General features: G+C 38.8%; 1 protein-coding gene across 2 annotated transcripts in view; it reads left to right on the forward strand.

Annotated features, from left to right (window-relative positions):
- CEP85L (centrosomal protein 85 like) overlaps positions 1-16,484 on the forward strand; it is a 131,404-nt gene that overhangs the window by 93,751 nt on the left and 21,169 nt on the right. For both annotated transcript variants that reach the window (XM_054280218.1, XM_054280217.1), the window contains exon 4: positions 13,779-13,900. In XM_054280218.1, coding sequence (XP_054136193.1) covers positions 13,779-13,900 — 122 coding nt within the window. The remainder of the gene's footprint in view (positions 1-13,778; positions 13,901-16,484) is intronic.

Genomic DNA, 16,484 nt, shown 5'->3' on the forward strand with positions numbered 1-16,484 from the left:
CTAAAAACAAGCTTGTTTAAGAACACTCTTTTGAGAACATTTTTCTAGTTCTGGTTAGTTATATTCACTCATGTAACTCATGGAGGTTTTGGTGGGTTCTGAGCCAGATGTCAAAGTACTGCTTTATGGGACCTATCAAGTCTGACAAGTACAGACACAATATATGAGCACATCATTGTACTGTTTTCATTCACTCCTGGGTGAACAGGTCCAGACACCCGTGGGTATGAGAAAGGAAAAGCTTTAAAAAAGGAATCTGTGTTGAAGGTTTTGGTCTGCTGCGTTTTGTTCTGGGGAACAAAAATGTGCAGCTGTCGCCTGCTTGACCTTAAATGGAGATGATCTGGGCTTTCTCCAGGGGGATTAGGAATCTACCACTAGAACATGTTTCTTCTCAGAAATTATTTAGAGATCCGGTTGATGTTTGGAATAATGTCTAAAAAGAGACATGTTGTACTTCAGCATACAAGCTCCTTTATTTAAATAATAATTATGAGACTTCTGTTCACATTGGTAAGAATTTCGTGGATTATTTTTGCCTTTCTTGTGCTAGTTTTCAAAATTCCAGCTGTAGACAGTGGCAACCTGTATAATCTGTAAAGAGTTTGAGGTGTCACTGGTCCGCTGATAATCATGATTCTGTATAGAAATGGACTGCGACCCAAGTCCAATTGTTTATAATATACAGGTAAAGAAATTCAGCAGTGGAGTACTCAGAGTACTCCAGTGGAGTACTGAAGTCAATGAGTTTTTTCATGATGCTGCTGCAGTTTTCTGTCACACTGCAGAAGTGCCTCTGTGATCTCACACAGCAGAAGTTCTGTGTTGGAACGTTTGGTTTAACAGTAACAAAAAACACACGGAAGGGAGATCTGCATGCTCCCACAAATGTGCATTAATTTGTGTGTATGTGGGACAGAGTAGCAGAGTTTGGTATTGAAGCTGAACTCTAAAATGAGATCTTTCTTTTTTGTAACCAGTAGTTTTCTGGCCTGATTCTATGATGGGTAATTTCTTGTAGTCATCCGGGTATTAGCAGATGTGGCTTACAGGGCTTTTTAAGGTTCTCTAAAGAGAAAGGAGCTAATGTATCCTTCAGTTGCATTTGTGCTGTGAGCCTAATACATCCTAAAGGAAAATGTGAGTTTTTCCCTCCTTTAAAAGTACAGAAAAATCAGTATTTTCAGTGCTGATGTGAATAGCATTCCAGAATCACACCAGACCGGGTGACAGCGTAATCGATTGAGAGGTAACTTTTTTAATGCATTTAAGGTTTTTTCTTGAATTTCATAGATTTAGGACCCATTTGCTTGTATGTTTTACCTCATGCCTCCTTTAATGATTATCTGACTTCAGTGAATCTCACTCACATCCGTAGTCTCAAATCTATCTTCTGGATTTATGTGGAGGAAGTTGCCTTTCTGAGGCTGCAGATGTTCCTGCTTTTGTATAGTGAGACTTATGGTCTTTGTTAGCGTTATAGCAAACAGCTCTGCTGAGAAATCTAGGCTTTGCATCATGTTATTTTCCTCTGGGACAAGACGTATTTCTTTTCCTAACCATGGGACAGACGTTAAATTAGTTTGGTCTTCACGTTTTTTTTCTTTTTTACAGGCAAGATGAAATTACTTTTTGAGGCAGCAGTTTATAAAGCATACCATTGCAAAATGATTAGGAAAAAGTACAAAATAAATTAATAGAAAAGTTGGTCTGAAATATTTCTCTTTTTGGGAATGATGAATGCTCTGGTAGTAGTAGTCATCAGATTTGTTACTGACCAAAGACATTTTTTGAAAGGTCCTCTTGAATGTTTTTGTTTCAGTTGCTGTTACTGGCACAAACCTTAAACTATTAAAGTAGAACACAGGGTGCAGAAGTGTGTCACGCCTGTTTATTGTCTTTGGTGCTTTGACCCAGTGTTAGAAGAGAAGGGAAACAAGAAGTTTTGCCTGGCTCTCGCTCTGAAAATTGGCTATGTCCTTCCTCTTCCCAAACCCCATTAGGAAACATTTATTTCATGTGTAGACAATACAATTAGCACAGATTTGACCCATGTAGCTGGTTTATTTTGCAACAAAATATTGACAGCACAAAAAGCTGTGTTCTTGTAAATACCTGGTGGCTTTCACAGTGATGAAGTTTACCTTTTTACTAGGTTAATGAAGGTCGAATAATTTGCTATAGCAGTTATCTTCAGTGATGCAAAGTGTCTTCAAAATAGCAACATGAGACAGGATAGGAAATTCAATGATCTTCATTACAGGGAAGGTTCTTTATTTCTATGAAACACCTGGGAGCATTGTATTTTAGTGCTTACTGGTGTCCTCAATTGGTTAAGCTGAACAGTGTGCTTTAGGTGGTGTGCCGAGATCCTTATACCTAAGAAACTGTGTTGAGTGTCTTTCAGATAAACTGTTCTGGGAAGCACAGAGATTAGTTGTGTTATTTGACATGTTGTGAGTGATAGATGAACAGCGGGACAAAGGCACATGAAGGAGAGATAAAGTTGGAAGACCACATTTCAGTTGCCAAGTGGTGGTGCTGGATTATCTCCACTTGAAAGCGTAACTGCAGAATCGAGGAGAAATTATTGGGCTTTAGCTTTTGCTGCTACCTATCTTCAACTGAAAGTTGTCCTAACAGAAATGCATAAATATTGCCCAAATGACTAATGTTTTGGCATCATTTAGAAGTTCAAAGGTTCTCTTGTGCAGATTATTGCAGTGATCACACTCAGGTAGTGTGGAGGGGCAGCAGGTAGAGCAGTGGCCTCAATGGGGATCTTGCCTCATGCGGATCTTCATTCAGATCAACATGGAGATGGCATAAATCAGGCTTTTAAAGAGTTTTCAGGCTAATTTTCACGTGGCCCTACTTTGAGAAGTGGGAGCCAGCAATATCTTTCATTCTCTTGCTTGGTGTTACTTTCCTCTTCCCTCTATTGAGTGTCTAGAAATAAGACTAATTCCCATGGTTAGTGTCAGCTATCTATTGCTGTGTATCTTTGTTTCATGCAATTCATAGCTAAAACAGGGGAAAAAGCATTCAGCAAAAAAAGCACCCCAGAAAATTAGGATCCTGAATTTCATTACCTGAGAATTTGAGGTACAAAACTTGATATTTTTCTTTATTCTGTTGCAGAACGTGCCAGATAAAAACATGGCTCTACTCCTTGGTTCAGACCAGCTCTGAGTAGCAAGAAGAGATTTCCTGGTCTTTCAGATATTTTCTGACTATATATTCTGTTTCAGGCAGCTGTTTTCTCATGGAAGTTCTGTTGTCAGTCACTGGAGCATGGAAGCTTTGTCAAGTGTAGTGTCCAGACTGTTTTGTCTGTAGCTTCCTGACCACTGTGGTGATGTGGAGAGCTTTTTTCCTGCTTTTATGACTCCATTCTTATAGAAGAAGCTTTTTGCCTTTTTCCTCTTTTTGTGGCCTTTATTGAAAATTAATTGGTTCTACGGTTTTGAAATACAGTCCTCTGTATCAATTGGTTATGTGAGTACTTGGTATAACATTATTATTGACATCTCTGTGAATTAAAAAATGAAAACAAAAGTAGTTCATTCTGAAACATTAATTTTCCCACCTTCTAAATGAACCTACTTCAATCAACATATATTTATTTTTCTTTATGTAGAGAGAGTCTCATTTGTGTTTGTTAAAACTGGGATTTCACTTACAAAATGGTTCCCACACTAGAGAATCTCCTGTGTTTTGGTGCTCTTTGAAGAGACCAATTTTCTTTGTTCTTGTCTCAGTTTTCTCTCTGTAGAATAAGTCTAGTTTCTGTGTAAGAAACTTGGAGACCTACAAGCGACAAGTACTAATTGCTGGTGATGAAAATTATTTTTTTAGTGTGAACTTCTGCCTTTTCTGCCTATATAAAGAAGGTGCTAGGGCTCCCCCAAGTTTATCTTGTAAGGAAGGAAAACACCTTCACACACTGACACGGATGTTTGGATGCACCCTTACATCATACTGCTGCTTTTGCTAGAGACAAGTGTGTTTCAAGTACCCCTCATAAACTCAAGTGGAAAAGGTTCAATCTGGATTGAAGCCAAACAGTTCAAATATCCGTCACTTACTCCATACACAAATTATGTGACTACCTTCCATGGTTGTGTGGTTGCTGTTTCACACAGCAGGGCAGTGTTAAATTAACAACATTTCTGCTGCTTTATCAGTGATGCAGGTGTTTCAGGCTTGGATTTTCAAATGTCTGACTTTTGAGATTCCAGGATTTGCCAGGGGTGCAGAGCCTCTATAAATGCATCTAAAATTCACAGAGTCATGCAAATACGTGGTGTCTCCTTGTGAGTTAAAAAAATATATGTATAATATTCCTCTTTTTTTTTATTTTTCAAAATTCTGGGGCAAGTAACTGAAATGTCTACGTGATGATACATCATGTATGTGATGCTGTACAGGGATGATGGTAGAATCCCTGCTTGAAGCAGGTTAATCTTCACAGTAGGTCCATGTGCTGTTTTGCTGGGTTTGCTGGCTGAAACAGCTAATATTGTCTGGGAAGAATTTCTGGAGTTGAGACAGAAAACATGAGTATGCCTCTAATTTTCCCATTCATGGAAGTTTTTCAAAGTAGTCACCAATAAATGTAGATTAATACTGTACTCACATTGTGCAGCACTCTGATGGCCACAGATCTTATTAACACTCTGCATGAGACTGTTTCAGTAGAGATCTTGGTTTTGTCTTCCAATCCCCACTAAGGCAGCTTTACTAAATCCCCCCCCTTGCCACTGTTTATAGAGTATCCTTGTCCTTTTTTCCTTGTTTTTTAAATCTGTGTTCATGGTAAAAAGAGCGGGGGAAGAACAAAGGTGTGTGTGAGAGGATTGTTGTTGTTACTGCTAACAATTTTGGTTTATCAGCCTAAAAGGAAGTGAAGAAGAGTGTATTAACGAATCATTCCTTCCTCATCAGCTATAACAGGTGCAGAAGTTGCATGTGCAAAACTTGAAGTGCACATGTTCCAGTAATTTCACTCCCTTTTTTCTGCAAGTGCTCATAGAGAACAGTTCTGGATTACTGTTTTTAAATAAAATGTACTTTCTTGAGTTTGTGGGAATAGTTGGATTTGTTCTAATATAAATATTCTGAATGTTTCTGCTTTATTTTTGTGAGATTTTTCTTTTGTTTATTTTAAACTTCAGCTAATTGTGCTGAGCATGGCTCATGTTTCTTGTGAAGTCCTGAAAAGCTAGAGCAAATGGAACGCAGGAAAGGAGAGGCTCAGTTTTCTGGTTTAGGGGGCAACACCCTTCACAGAATCTCAACAACTTCCATCTGAAAAATCAAGACCCTGGATAAAGAATTTGCAGAGCATCACTTTGCTCCTTCTTCACATTAAATCCATAGTGGCTTCCCTCTCTTTCAATATGTTTGCATGGTTCATTAAGAGAATTTGGTGCTCTGTGCTTGTAAGGTTTTTCTAAGTTTTCTTCTCCAATTACTGCGTGAGTATGGGTTGTTGGTTTTTTTCCTCTAATATTCACCCAAATTGCACTCTCTTTTTGTTACCTTCATGTTACAGGAGGACTCTGTGCAAGATTGATGGCCAGCTCTGCTCATCCTTGCAAAGTTTGTGCAGGCTGGCAAAAAATAGTTGCTTTTTTGATTGTTTTCTAAGTCACTTTTTGCATCCGCTTTAGCCATGAGCAGGCATAGTAAGTAATCATGAGCAATCAAGATTGGCATTCAGTAAACTGGTATTTGTAGGAATTAGCAGTGTACATTTAACTTAAAGGTTGTTATAAACGATCAGAACCTGGTTGAGGATGTCGATTTTACATGTCCTTCATGATTGATTTTTGCCAACTGTTCCTTTTTTCTAAGCTACTTCTGTCAGTTAGTACTTGTCAATTGTAGCTCTCCAAGTTTCTGACAAAGAAACTAAACTTACTCTCTTCTGTCTTACTTGTACAGTTCATAAGTTTTTGTAGTGAATAACATGCCGTGTATTTATTGAGCACATAAAACTGTAGTGTTTTTGAATAACTGTAGTAGCTTTGCTTTCCAGGACAGAATAAGAAACAAAAAGAAATCATGAATTTACCAGTGAAACTTCAACTAAAAGTTTTTAAAAACAAAAAAAAGTTGTTCTTGTGGAAGCTCCCTTTCATCTCCAGATGTTTAAAATTTTTTTTTATAGTAAAGAACATTTGAATTTCAATGCAGTGGGAAGATAAAATGAACACTTAATAAAACAAGTGCTTCTATACTTAGGAAAGACCCAGTTGTTATCAGTGGAAAATTCCAGGCACTGTTGTTTTTAACGTCATATTAAGTGGCACCTAGAAGTGTTTTGTGTTCATAACATTTGCCAGAATATAAATGGAAAGGATTTATGACAAAAATAATATTGGTGTTGCATGGAGTATGAAGGAATGTTATAAGAACACATAAAAGCAAGTGAAGTGTGGTTGTTCAGGGGAAGATAAGCAGAGGAGGGTGTATCATCATCATGCCCTGTGCAGCTCAGGAACGTAGGGGCTTAGGGGACAGAGATGAGGAGTCAGGAAAGGCAGGGAGGACTGCTGAGTGGCTGCGGCCTCTTCTAGGAAACTGCCCTTTACTCTTCCCTAACAGCAGGCATCCCGAGGGATCATGCAAACTCTTGCCAGAGTTAATCTTCTTTGTCCTTGGAGGCTTTTGCACAGTACCATCAGGCATGCTAGAAGGAACAAAACCTTGCCAGTGAAGTGGTGACCAGAATTCCAGTTCCCTTCCCTTGCAAATCCCCTGCTTTATTTCTGCTTTATTCCGGATCCCCTGCTGACTGCAGATTCTGATCTTACACATGCAGTCTCGGACCATAGGCTAGGACTGTGCTGCTGCTCCTGTGTGTGCTGTCATAGTTCATAAAGTCAACACAGGGAGGATCATTTTGAAAATAAAGTGCAGGAGGCTTTTGGTTTTATTCGGTTATGCCATCTTCCTGTGCAAGTTCCTTTTCTTGAACATATTGCTTACCTAAACACCAGGTCTTGGCCAGTAACTTAACAATTGCAGCTGCATAATAAGGTTTTTTTCAGAAGCTTGGAAAATACTCAGTCTGTACACTGATACTTTGGAAGGGTTTGGCAGTGCCTGTAGTTGAGATAATTCAGCTTGTGGTCATGTTCATACTAATCCAGCACAAAGCTGTGCCACTGCAAAATGTGTTGTCTTGTACACTGCTTTCCCACTTAAGAGTGTGTGCCAGTGCTAGATCTCACATGGCCCTCAGTGCAGTGAATCTGGTAAGAGTCTGACTGAGATGCAAATAACCCTCATGTGTGTGGGATGGGGGAAGGGTGTGGGACTGGGGCTGTCGGGAGGGAGCTGAAAGGTATGAATGTTTGAAGTGGTGAGAAGAGGCAGGAGAACAGGCCCCCTCCCTTTGATAGCAGTGTGCATTTGTGCCACATTTAAGTGACCACGCGGTTGCTATCAAAACCCTGTAGCTATGCCATCAGTAAAAAATCTCTGCTTGTTTTTTATTTATTTAAGGGGTTTTTTTTTCCTCCATGGTGAATAGCTACCTGACCTTAGGCTTTGTTTTCTCCCATCTCTTGTTGTATCCCAGCAACCGTGTACTTGCAATGCTTTGCTCTTAATTCATTTGTAAGCTGTTGTGCAAAGGGATCATGTCTTCCTCTCTTGTTGTGATTATCAGACCTGACCTTGATGAAGTTCAGGAGCCTCAGCTGCAGTGTAAACAATGTTGGGGAAGAAGTAAATATACAAATAACAGTAAATTGCAGGACTGTCGGATTACTCCCAGGTTTATGAGAGTAAAATCTGTGAAGCCTGAATTAAGTGTGTTGCCCTGTGTGCAATGGGGATTTCATTTGTGAAGAAGCAAGTTCGAACAAATGTGTTAGTAGAAGTGTAATGACTAGAGGGAGTGCTGCCTTTAGGAGGCATGTGAATGCTATTACTGTTTATTCTTCTCCATTTTGAAAGCTTTCCACTTCCTCAAAGTTTATGATGATAGTGGTGGTGTCTGTAAAAGCATTAGCATTTTAATTTTTTATTGGAAAAGCTTTAAGAAGTCATACAGCAGATGTAGCATCCGTGCAGCTCAGCTCTGGCTATATATCTTTGAGGTGATCCCTTCTAAAATTAATTCTGGTTCTTGAATTTTTGTTGATGAGGTTGGTGCCTAACTGATTATTCTGTTCTTGGCATAGTGTAGTCAGTGTGTTGTTAGGCACATGAATGAATTATTTAATCCTAACTCAGAGGAAGTCCTGATGTGTCATCAAGTAAGGACTGGCTTGCCCTTTAATTCCTAAGCTTCATCCAGTACAGACTCTAAAATCTTAAAATTTGGATCTTCTCTCAGTCGTTTGTGATATGCTTTTGCTGCTTTTCTCCATCTCTTCAGTTGGTTTGATGGACTTTTTTTGTTGTTGTTTGCTCGTTTTTGTTTGTTAGTTTTCTCCTGATACTCTTATCCCAGATTGCCATATCTCAATTTCCATTCCATCACTCTTAGTTTACATGGACTCTCAACCTAGGAAACATGGTATTTGCTGTCTGTTTTAATGTATCTTCAACCTTTGTGATATTTAGTTCTTTATCATAAATCATTCTAAGCTTTTTAACCATCAAAGTTTCTCTTCTTTGGACATGTTTTACTGTTCCAGTGACTTTCTGGTTCCTCACATTGTATTACCAGACATATTCTTGCAACTGGGTTTATGCCAGAGCTGTTTAGAGTCACTGCTTTATCCTTTCCCTCACCCCCTTTTTCTGTAACCTGACATCCCATATACAGGCAATCCTGAACTTGCATTAAGCTGATTTTGAGGCAGGTTAAATTGTCAGTTCCTGTCAAGTGTATTTTCCCTGTTAGTTGTGGTCTCTCTTGTATTAACTACTTTGCAGGCTGCATGTCTATATAAAGTATGTGTTTGGGATTTTTTTCCAAACCTTATTGATTTTTATTTTGCTGTTGGCAGTGCTAACCTCTCTACAATACACCTGTATTTTTGAGTACCTCACCATTTGATGGTGTTTCAATGTTGATTTTAATGATGTTTTTCACATTAAAGAAATTCCCCAAAGAACAGCACATACCATGGCTGGAATAAAAGTGCAAGGGCATGATTAGATGTTCTTTCCCCCGTGACTGCTGGAAATTTGTGAAAGCATAGGCAAAATGTGATACAGCCTAGGTGTTGCTGCCAAGAATTGTAGTGATTATATCCTGCTGAGCAGAAACACTATCTTCCCTAAAAGGCAAAGATGGAGCAGAGTAGAGCAGTAGGTGGTGAGGTACAGATACCACAAATTATAAATTCTTGTCTGTAGTCTTTTTTCTGCCCAGCTCAGAGTCTTTTACAGTGTGGAGGATTCATCTTTGTAGTTGTGTTTCTAGTGCATTTCTGCAATGCACAGCCTTTCTGTATAAGTCATTCCTTAAAAGAGGGCCTTATTCCATGGTTGCCGTTTTCTGTGGCTTTTCTTGCCTGACAGCCACCATCCCTGTCACGTTTCACCTGCAAAAGGATGAATGATCTTTTGAGATTGTCTCAATTATGGGAGCTGTTCTGACCTGATATTGATCTTAGGAAGAAATCTGTGTGAGGAGGAAGGGATGGGTGAATCATTTTTCCTTACCTAGAGTGTGGAGTGGTTACAGAGCTCCTCAGTGGCTTCTGCTCTGCCTGTGCAGATTTAAACCTTTTCCCATCACAGATGACCCATAGGCAGGAGGCATCTCCATGACAAGAGTCCATTTAGGCTTGCTGCTGCCACCTCCACCTCTGCTTTCTCCCACATTATCCATCCAGTGATGTCCCTGAGGCGTAGCCTGAGCGGTCACCCATATTTGTTTCCTCAACTGTCAGTCAAAAAAGGAATCCTTAGCTCCTGCTAGCATTGCTTGTGTTGATTCTTTGCCTTGGATTAGCTGTGGATGCAAGGGATTCTCTTTCTGTTGAGTAATGCCTGTTAAATGCAGCAAGAGAGGAATGATCCCTATGGACAGGAGTTTATGATAGAGTAGGGCAGTGTAAGCAGTTGTCCAGAAGGAATCACTCACCTGGCATAATTCTTGGTGCTCTGCTAGTTGTTAGTAATGGACTGTGAACATTTACAGTTTTGAGTATGGACAGCACTAAATTATTTAAGCTGTGACTATAATGAAAAAAGTCTTTCAAATCGATTGGGGTTTTGGGGGGAGGTTGTTTGGTTTTTGGGGTTTATTTGAGATTAAGTATTGTGTTGACATTTTCAGACTTCGTGATGTAGTAAATGTCATCATCTGACATGATACAGCATGGTACATGTGAAATGATGGGCTATTCTGTGTGCTCAGACCCTGATCTGCTTCAGGCAGAAACTATGGGCATGTTTGAGAAGATAATTTTAATTAGCACAATTCAAAACCCAGCCATATTTGATCTAAGTTATCTAAATGTTGTTACACTCTGTCCATGGAAAAATTGTTTTTCCACTGATAATAAGAATGAAACTATCAGTCAGCAATGTCTGTTCCAGCAGTAAGTATTTGCATCTAGGTTAGTACAGCAAAGATTTCTTATTTTATTTTTTTTTCCCCAGCAGCTGTTTGCCTCAACAGTGACTTGAAGGTTTGCCAAGCCTCTGTCACAAAACAAGCTAGTGAGGACCTTTGGATGTTACTGTGCAAAGGATACTGTTCTAACTGAACACATGTTCTCAGGACAAGGCTGATACTCTCAGAAGAGGTGCCAGGTGGCAAAAATAGTTGTATTTTGTAGGACAGATAGAAAAGAATGCTGTGTCTTTCCAGATGGTATTTTGTTTTGTAGTTGTGGACGATTCAAGTTAAGGGCTTGGAGTTGTGGATGGCTTTCTAAATATGACTCCTGGAAGTGTATCTGGTCTCACTATTTGGTTTGATATCCTTAGGAGACCAGATACTCAAATGTAAGCGGGCTGCCTGTGTGTTACCACACAATTCAAAGCAGCTAGAAAGCTTTTTGTAGTAGTCAACACCATGTGCTCATAAATGAGTGAAGTGTCTTGTTATTTTGGGAAGTGCTAAGAAGTATTTTTAGTATATTCTTTTTATTTTTTTATAATTGGATGAAACATGATACCAGAATTAAACATTTTTGTTCTCTTCATTTGTTCAGAGTGAAAAATAGAAGCACACAATTTTAATATAAAGTACTGTTTTATTTGCTGTTACATATGTGTATACAGCTTGTATATACTCCATAGGATTGGGTATACTCCAAAGCTTAAGCATCTCAGTAAGTAATCTATGGAGACTTTATGTTTTAGATTTAATAAAAATCCCAAACTGACACACTGTTTTTGGCATATAATTCACAAAATATTGCTCTGTTCTTAACTTTGCAAAACTCATTGCATTGCTTCTCAGCAGCTACAATTTTTGACTTGTATACTTACTTATTTTACCATATTTAAAGGGGTTTTTTTTCCAACTTCAGTGCAAATTAATGTTTGCAGAGGTGCTAGATGGAAATAAAGGGTTTGCATTGAAAAATTCTCTTAAAGAAACCACCAGTGACTTCCAGAATGTCTTCATTCTTGAGACAGATTTGTATTTAAATTGCAGTCTTTAATCTCTTCATTTTTATAGTTCAATTTTAAAGACAAAATTAATCATGCTCAATAAATTGATTTGGCTTTATAAAGCCATATATTTCCTGTTCCTCATGTCAAATGCTTGTGAGTGTTCTCTTGAGTAGAGAAAGAAATTCTGGCTCTGAGAAGTAAAGATCGAATCCCAGCTGCAGTAAGGACTGTGTCTTTTTTCTCTTTTGACTGTAGTGTAGTGGTGTTGAGGTGGATGTCTGTTCCAGCATTCATCAGCACTATAGTGGGAAAAACAAAGGAAAAAAATTCGTAACATGAAGTTCAGTAATAGTTCCTGATGTTGTCACTTTGTACTGCACGACATGGCATGGCTCACTGAGAGACTTTACCTGGAATAGGTTTGTGCAGGTGCTTCTCAATTCAGCCAGTCATATGTGTAACTAATACAGAACAGTATGTGAGAATCCCAAGGTATTCTGTAAGCACCAAAGATGACTTTGAAGTGATGTGGTCTGGATGGAGCAACCCAGGCAAAAGAAACTTCTAAGCTGTAAAGACTACATATGTGTTACTTACAGGAAGAATCACAACTAGGTGTCTTTCCTGAGTTTATTAGATCGCTGCCCAAACCAAAAAAAAAAAAAATATTGTATCACCAGTTCAGATTTTGTTTTTAATTGGTGTGCAGTATTTAATGTGTAGAACTGTTGATGGTTTTTGTGGTCAGTTTTTGTTTGTTTGTTTTTTTAATTATTCATAACTGATCTTACCATTGAAGCTCTCCAGTTTGTTAAGCAAAAGAAATATTCCCTGAAGCAGATAAATTGGACCTGGGGGGATGAGGGGTGAGGTGGGGGCATAACAGTCATGAAAAATTTTTAGAAATTTTAAGTCTTGTCATCTTACCTGGTTTTAGGTTATGAATTCAAAGGGAATAAATGTGCAGAAACACATCAGTGACCAAGCTAGGGATTGAACTGAAGTAAACTGAATGGGAAGAAATACTTTTTGAAGTTACAGAAGCAATTATAATTGTGGGAAATTGGCTCCTTATTTTAGTACCTCATGGTATTGGGGTTTAAGCAATAAATTCTTTCCATTCAGTGTTATAATTCACAGTAAAACTTTGACCAGAAGCATGCAGTGCTTGGCAATTGTTTAACTTATTTTAACTGTTGATCATATGTCTTGGTCTTAATACAGTTTGTTGTAATTTCGGATGAAATTTAAAACATTGTGGCGCTATAAAAGAAAAAAGAGCTTAAAGTACTTTTTTTTAAATAGCCATGTTTTCACTTTTTTTCCTTCTGCTCTTTTTCAAAAACATAGGAAGACAGCATTGTCCAGGATGCTTCTCAGAAAATAGAGTTATTGCTTTTCAGTGATTCAAAAAACTGGTGAAAGATTAAATGATACTTCATGGCAGCTGATGCTGGGACTCCTCAGCTTGATCTCAGAAGCTCTAGCTTAAACCTTCCCTTATGTGAATTCCTGATGCAAATATTTGTAATAAATTTGTCATAAATGCTTTCTTGATTAAATGTCCCAGTATTTTTACTTTTCTTCCAAAGCATGATGTTGTTGGTTCATATTTAGGTCAGTTGTTGCCCTCAGTTTGTTGCAAGACGTGAAGCCTGGTTTTTGTGAAAATTAATAGAAAGCCTGAAACCTATTACTTGTGAAGGTTGTATTTCCTTACAATTTAGCCAGATTCCCATATTCTATATTTAAGTGTACACACATCAAGGGAAATTTCTCTTTCTCTGTAAAGAGAAAACTGTTATGGGCAGGAGTTGAACGGGGCAGTGGTGACTGTTACCTGCCGTTACTACCAGGTCTGAGCCTACCCAGCCCTGGCCTTTCAAGTGCTGCAAGGATTCCAGCAGGATATGATATGAAAGCTTTGTGCTCTTCCTCTTGATGAGAGAGTTAATTCTAAGTGAGCTTTTCGTTCCAAACTGCTTTCAGAGCTATGAATTGTTTAGTAGAGAAATGATAAAATCAATGACACTGGGCTGAAGTTTGTTTCCAGAAATTTGTTTATAAATCCAGTTGTTTTGTACAAAGCAAATCTGAATTAAACTGAAAAACAGTCCTTAGGTTTCTGTAAGAGGAAACCACTTTGTAAATGCTGTAATATGTAGCACATTATTTACTGTTTTTACATTTACTTTCACTGTTTTGGGGCCTAATCCTACAATTGTTTTATGCAGGTTTCACCTGGAACATCTCGTTCAAGTTACCCAGCTACCAGCTATCAGGACTCGAGCAACTGGGAATCTCTAATGAAAATTAAAGAAGGGCTGCTAAGACAGAAGGAGTTTGTGATTGATAGGTAAGTAGCCAGCTCCTGCTGCATTAATTAGATTAGATGAAGTAAAAGCTACAGTGTAAAAGCTGGCTTTCAGGAGAGCTACTTAGAAAAGTTGTTAGGTTTCAGTCTAGCCACTATTTATGCCCAAGTATGTAGGAGGAGGTAATCCGGCTAGGAGAGAAGACTGGCAGCTGGCCTAAAGTCTTACGCAAAGTTCGAAATGTATTTAGGAGGTTTAGTGCCTCTGGAGTGGAAAAGGAACAGTGAGCCCAAGAGCCACTTCTGCTGTCAGGTTCCCCTCTTAGCTTCTTACCAGGCTACAGGTTTGTATAGGACATCTTTCTGCTTGTAAGGGAGTTCCAAGGTGGAAATTGGTCAACTTCATTGTGCTGATTTTCTTTTCCATCACAAGTACAGAAATATTTGAAGCCAGTTGATAAAACTTTGAGGAACTGGCCTTTGTAGTAATATTCAGCAGTAAAGTCCTATTCAAGTCCTCATACAAATTGTTCTGATTAAAAAAAAACCTAAATCATTAAATCCAGAATCTTTATGCCAATAAATATATAAGCTTGTATTAAAATTCCTGTCAATCTGAATGGGCCTTAATAGCAACTCACTTCCCAAACTCACAGTTTCTAGTACCAGGAGGATTAGGCTTGTGCAAGATCTGTTCATTCCTCTATTGCAACAGAATGAGGTATTGCTGTGGCTGAAGGTATTTCTGTCCCTTAGCACTCTGGCCAGTAGCTGAGAAGCTGTGGTGGCTTTTCAGCAATCACTGAAGTTGTCAGTGAGTTCCCCAGTTGGATGTAGGATGTTAGTGTGGGTTTACCTGCTGCTGCAGCAAAGATGGCGCAGTTAGGAACTGAGGCATGGGCTCACCATCCCACTCTGCCAGCTCTTCTGCAGAGGTGGTGATCTCCTTAGGGGATAAGAAGTTAAAACGGAAACATCTTTGGCTGTTGTTTACATCTCCTCTGTCAGAGCCCTTTGATCAGCTGCTTAAAGGCCATCTAAATTACAGTGGGTTTTTTTCAGGCTTGCTGAGTCAGTAGTAATGCTGCAGTAGCAAACCTGCAGCCCACCTCCTGGGGCCCAGGCTGTCTGCAGTGTTTGTGAGCGCATTGCTCATGATGGCTGGGGTGGTCTTCTGTAGGGGGATAGAATAGCAGCAAATAAAGGTAGTATAGAAAGTAATCTTACCCCTAAGAAGTTTCAGCTGAGCCAATTATTAAAGATTAGGAGCAGGCCTGACTTTACCAGGCCGCAGCTGCAGCCAGTCAGCAGAGTGTTATAGAAGAGTGGATTGGTTGGCTGAGGGAAGTGGAGTCAGTTGGCTGCTGTGAGGACAAGGAGGAGTCAGTGCCTAGAGGAGCTGTCCATGAGAACTATCAAGGATTTATGAAACTCTTGTAATAAGGGGACAACAATATGGAACCCTTGCAATGTAATGACAACAGTCTTCAGTGCCTCTGCTGGGCTTACCATCCTGTGCACTCTACATGAAGGCTTGTTACACACTGGCAGCTAAAAATGCAGTTGGTGTTGCTCTTCTGACGCTGAAAGTGTGTTACAGTCAAGGAAGAAGTTTCTGAAATGACTGCAACCCGGCTGCCTGCTAATGTTACCTGATACTGTCCACGTGGAGGAAGAAAAGCTATTTCTTGATACCCAGTGACGGTGTGCTGGTTCTTTTTTTGTACAATTTCTTTTGTGTGACTTTCTGATAATGAATACAGTTCCTTCAGGATTTCTCGCCAGAAGTCTGCTTAGATAATTTCTTTTCATTCAGCTGAAAAGGAAACATACAGTTTGGAAGCTATTGAAATGGAACAGACCACTTAGTGATGTTACATATTCAAGTAGATACTTGGTGTTAAATACTGTAATTTGTAATAATGCAGTGTAACAGAACAGGCTCTTCTTTGAATATTGAATTTCCATTTGAGCAAAATATTTGTCTAAAAGGTATTTTTAAATGAAATAAAAACATCAGTGGATTTGTATTTTCAAGATTAATACAAATTGATGTTGCATATTTACGAAGTTTTAACAACAGATTGTTCAGGGTTTTTTTTAAAGAAGAGATAGTGCTTTCTGTGATACATAAAAATAAAATACTTTTGGTTTCCCTCATGAGGAAAATGGTACATATCTGCTGTGCAAAAACCTTGGAATAAAACTCCATTAAGAAGCACTAGTGTTACATTTCTTATTAGATGGGGTGTTAATAAGGCTTAAGTGTGAAAACTACCTTTCTTCAAGGCACAAAGCAGCACTAAATGAAAATGTGGTGTTACCTTCATTTAGCATGTGGGAGCACTGGGCCTTCTTGCACTGAGCTTAGAATGGTATTTGGGAGTAAACCTAAGTATTCTAGCTCCTGGTCTTCCTGAGCTTAATTTAAACTTCTTTTCAGAGTCTGAATTTCTTTGGGAGTAGTGACCTAAAATAAAAAGCATAAAGTTTGCTAAAGTGTAGTTAATTCAACATGGTGGTAGCTAAACTGCAGAATAAAATTTATGTTTTGGGCAAATGGAGAAGAAAGTAATTTGTTGAATGAGGTTAGGTAGGAGGTGTTTGCTGAGAGGGCTCTTTGTAC

The sequence above is a fragment of the Melozone crissalis genome, unplaced genomic scaffold (assembly GCF_028551555.1).
Source record: "Melozone crissalis strain CALT ecotype California unplaced genomic scaffold, PUWL_Pcris_2 ptg000027l_1, whole genome shotgun sequence".
Taxonomy (NCBI): Eukaryota; Metazoa; Chordata; class Aves; order Passeriformes; family Passerellidae; genus Melozone; species Melozone crissalis.